Source organism: Limulus polyphemus, unplaced genomic scaffold (genome assembly GCF_000517525.1).
Source record: "Limulus polyphemus unplaced genomic scaffold, Limulus_polyphemus-2.1.2 Scaffold4297, whole genome shotgun sequence".
In the NCBI taxonomy this organism is placed as follows: domain Eukaryota; kingdom Metazoa; phylum Arthropoda; class Merostomata; order Xiphosura; family Limulidae; genus Limulus; species Limulus polyphemus.
This window is the reverse complement of record NW_013669907.1, coordinates 77,297-82,292: the sequence shown is the minus strand read 5'-3', so window position 1 is coordinate 82,292 and position 4,996 is coordinate 77,297. Positions and strand designations below refer to the sequence as shown.

General features: G+C 29.7%; 1 protein-coding gene across 3 annotated transcripts in view; it reads left to right on the top strand.

Moving 5' to 3' along the window:
• Positions 1-4,996, top strand: part of LOC106470925 (disks large homolog 5-like) — an 85,866-nt gene that overhangs the window by 7,123 nt on the left and 73,747 nt on the right. For all 3 annotated transcript variants that reach the window (XM_022399574.1, XM_022399575.1, XM_022399573.1), the window contains exon 2: positions 2,418-2,560. In XM_022399574.1, coding sequence (XP_022255282.1) covers positions 2,418-2,560 — 143 coding nt within the window. The remainder of the gene's footprint in view (positions 1-2,417; positions 2,561-4,996) is intronic.

Genomic DNA, 4,996 nt, shown 5'->3' with positions numbered 1-4,996 from the left:
TATATATATATATATATATATATAGTTTATATTAATGAGTTATAGCTCTATAAAGATCTATTAAACATAATTAAGAAGTGGATTTGGCATGGTGCATATCAATAAACCACATTTAATATTTCTCTAGTTTATCTTAATTGAAAATCTATTCAGTGTATTAGAATTTAGAAACAAGGACTTCGGCCTATAATTCATAGGCCTTATGAAAAATAAATACACTATAAAAAGGGAAAAACAACACATATTTGCAAAAAAGAACAGTTATGAAAATGAATAAACTGAAAGTAACATAATTTTTGATTTGATATAATGCATGAAAATCATTCTCTATTTTGATAATCATATGGAACAGTGCATAATAATAATATTTAATAAAAACAACTTTGAAAAAACTTCTATTTACCTACCCTAATTTTTCCTGACAATGTTACCATAAATACAGAGTTAAACTTACTTGGGCTAATGTGCAAAGAAAAATAACTATGCAATAAGGATATAGATCTGTGGAATCAGTATTTTGCTGATTTAAAATAATAAATTGTTGGCTCATTTCCACTAGAACATTGTTGTGTACAAAATAATGACTAGTTTTATATACATATCTTATTCTCTATTTCTAACACGTGAAGTAAGGTGCTGTTTTTATTGTCCCTTTCTATGGTGAAGATACACCTAAAGTATCCATTTCATGAGCATCAACTACATCAATTAGTGTCATGTAAAATAATTAATCAAAATTATTATTAAATTGATTGTACCTCAAAAATCATCAACTACTTGAAATTGATGTTTCTATTCAGATAATTCTAACTATCCAAATAAGTGAAATATTGCCATTATGATTTCTGTTAATTCTAATTAATTCAAAGTTGTTTAGCTTAATCAGTTAGTGACATAACTCATGAAAATAATCAACTAATTAAAACTAGTGTTTCTAATTATTCCAACTATTCAAGTCTTTTGGCAATAATTGATTAGTTAAGTGTAATTGATTTAATGAGCCAAATGATTAATTGATTGTCAAATTTCATGAAATGTCCAGTTTTAATCAGCCTCATGAAATTGAGTCATCAGAATTGTGAAAGGATCATGATCATACTTTGAAGATACATATTAGTTTATTTAATACATATTTGGTCGGCCAGATATTTTTTGCACTAAAAAAGTTTAATGGGCACAACTGGCTATTAAGGTTTACAAATGGGTCCTGTAGACTATCTCTGAATTTTTTCCAGCAATTGCTGTATTTAAAACCAGTGTTGAAAAAACTACTTGTGGTCTAGTGTGATGGTTTTGTCACAGATATTAGGTCAGTTGGTTTTAATGCTTTGCTGAACATAATTTTATATATTATATGAACATATATATAAATTTGATCTCATGTTAAAATAAAGACTGTAAGGGTAGTGATTCGTGGCAGAAAAAAAATATTGGTGAAATGATGTTTTTACACCCCCTGATTAGAAAAAAAATGTAATGTACAAATTGACAGGAATTAACAGAAAAGACCTTCATTTAGTTGTATACTGAGCTCTATAAATATTATCAATTCAGTGTATGCTTTCTTTTCTTTTGACATTCTTCATTCTAAGTCCTCAACTGGCTTGACTATTATTTATTGTATAATTAAGTAGTAATTATATAGAATCGCCCTATACAGTGTCTCTACCTTTCGTATGTAAATGAAGCTTATTACCTAATATGAGCTAAAAAAATTCCATTTACTTAAGTAACAAACATGTTATTTTTAGGATAACATTGCCATAACATAATGAAAATTTTGTGAATTTCCCTTTTACCTGAATTTTTATTCCTCAACTGAACTTGAAAATTCAGAAAGCAATAAATATTTTATTTTGAATATACTGGAAGATATGCAGTATTTTCATAACATGCAGCTCAACTTTGAAATTTTGCTACTTTAATCATCCTTGGAAAGTTTATAGATTACAATTTAACAGGTAACTCTAATAAACATTTTGTTTGGTGTATTTAAGAGTTTTACACTAACAAAAAAGAAACCTATCACTCTATAGGTGTTTGAAGAACTTGTAGCATTCTGCCACAATTTAATTCTTCGTATTTTTTACCTGACACTAGGCAGCTGGTACACAGCTGAACACAGTTGCTTAAACATTTGCTTAACAACAAGTAAGTTATAGCAATACCTATAGAATGATAGATTTCTTTTTTGTGAGCGTAAAACTTAAATACATATTTTCGATACCTCACTACTATAAAGGCTTGGTTTGGTCTGAAGTTTCAATCGGTCCACAGACATACCCCCAATTAGAGAATAGACAATTTCAAGATTTTACTTGTTGTTAAACAAATGTTTAAACAATTCTATTCAAACATTTTGTTTGTTATGAAGTTTTATAATAAGTAAAATTTATTGACTTGTTTTCTAAAATCAGGAGAAGGTAAAGATGGCCAGTTTACTAGGAGCAGAAACACTATGCCACTCAGGCTACTAGATTCTTCTCAAAGTAGCTTGACCTCCTTGAGGTCACTGAGTTGTGATCAGGAAGTCATGCGGAGAGAGCTTCACAAGATACATGTAAGTATTTATAATATTTTTAGAAAAAAGCAACATTCCAAAAATGCATAATGACAACTTCTTGCAGTGTTTTCCCTGTTTTTAGTATTATTATTTTTGTAGTCACTAGTGGCTAATCTTTCTAAACAGAAAAGTCACTGGTGAAATTCAGGAGCCACTACTCATGAACAAGAGTCTTTGAGGGTGTTACTAATTCTTTCTATATTCCACTGGTACCTTAAGTCACTGTATTGAACTAAATAGTTATTTAATTGAATCATTTTAATATTATTGCACTGTGTGTATAAAGATATCGGTCATTTACAACTGTAAAACTAAAGCACCAGATTTGATTACCCATAAAAAGCTACATATGTACACAGATACAGAAATACATTATGAATACATTTTGTATGTTGCAGCTTTTGAAATGATTTTAAAAAATATCATTTGACAATGGAATACAAACAATCCAATATTCTTCCTACAAATTTGTTTCATATATATCTTCAATTAGTTTTCCCTTCTCTAAATTATAACTTGTAGTGCATTATTATTAGATTTTGATAAAATACATAAATTGAAATCTACTAGTGTATAGTATGCAGTAACATTCAACATATCATTCAAGAACTAGTTTTAATCAAAGTAATTATGTGTATTTACATGTTTCTATGGGGGAAAAAAAGAGACGTGATTGTTACAATTTAATTTAAACCACAGATCTTTGTTTTTAACTTTAAATACTGAAAATCTACTGTTCAACATAGTATGCTTGCTTTACCTTTCCAAGTAACACTGCACAACAACATTTTTAACATCTGTACAATAAGTTCAAACAATAATTCTGTGTAATTTGTCTATGCATCAATATTTGAAAGCCTTTTTAAAATTAAATTTCAGTATATTTTGTCAAGGTCAAGTGTATTGACACAAATTTGCATTAGTAAGTTTACATGGCTCACTTTAAGTCAGTTTCTTATGTCTGATTTCATTACATTGTAACAACTAAAACAACGTTTGCAATCAACTTTCTACATTAGTGTTACACTTTCAGTTTCGTACCAGGAGGGAGATTCACTTGATGCTGGTGTTTGTTAGTGTCCTGGGTCTAACACTGACAATGCAGAGAATTACACAGATTATTTAAATGTTGTGTTTTGACTTCTGAAAATTTAAGCCTTATGTTCTTGGCTGTACTTAAATACATGACTAGACCATTCAGAGGTATCATTTGGTTCAGCTAGTACAGTGGACTCAAAATCCTTTTATGATTTTTCCTGATGTTATCTTAATTTTCTTTAAAACTGACAATGTTGATGAAATGGCTATGCTAACATGGCTAAAGTCAACAACTTGTGTTTGTGTCATATAATTTTAAACACATCCATAACACTAACCATGCAATGAAGAATAGCTAGAAACTAATATATTACAACTAACTTCAGAAGCTCACTTGCTTGAGCATTACCAGGTTGCTGATATGAGGAAGTCTTAAGTTTTCTGGTGAATATTTAGCTAAGTCTTTCATAAAGATTCTAAAGTTTCCATTTTTTGCTTAACTCAGGCACTGAGTTCTCAAGGCTTAACCATTGGATTTCACACACCTCTTTGAACTTAATCTGGGCTTTGACTAAGGTGAGGTGTATGCTTCTCAGAGTTTGCATTTTCTTTGGAATATTGATTTAATATTTATATATCGATCCCAACACCTTGAAATGTGTTGAAATAGCCTACATTATGACTAGCTTGACATACAGCCAAAGACAAATGGTGAGCAGTACAAAGTACAGTAAAAGTGATTGGACATACAGCCTTCAACCATTGAACGTACCCCTCATCACTGATGTGCTGTAAGTGACTGTGGACACACATTTCGTTAGTGAAGATTGTACTCCTCAAATACTTCAACACCTTTATTCGGTTGTTCCATCACTTTCAAGGTTGCATACACGCAAGAAATTCACAGATGGATTTGTCAATTCTCATTCATCTCGTGTATATCCCTCTTTTTGTTTTTGGACATTCAGTTGATTCATCTATTACAATTCCTATATAATCAAACCCAGCCAAGATATTAATGTTGTCGTAGTTATAAGTTACATTGAAAAACCCTTTAAAATTAAAATTAAAAATATTTATTACAACTTTGCATAAAATCAGCCCTCAACAACAGCACGTAAGTACTGAAGTATGAAAATATAAAACAGTGAAACCTCACTATTAGGGTTAGGTACTTTAAGAAACAAACTAAATGTGGCCTTGTTAGTTTGTATCATATCCTACTTTAGTACTATAGTATTATTTGCTTATAAAATTGTATATATTTTCTAAATCTAAACAACATTGGTTAGGAATATAAAAAATAATAATGCTGTAAAAATCATGCTTTTCTAACACACACACACACACACACACACTAATTTACTTTTAACTAACTTCTCTTAGTTTTACTTA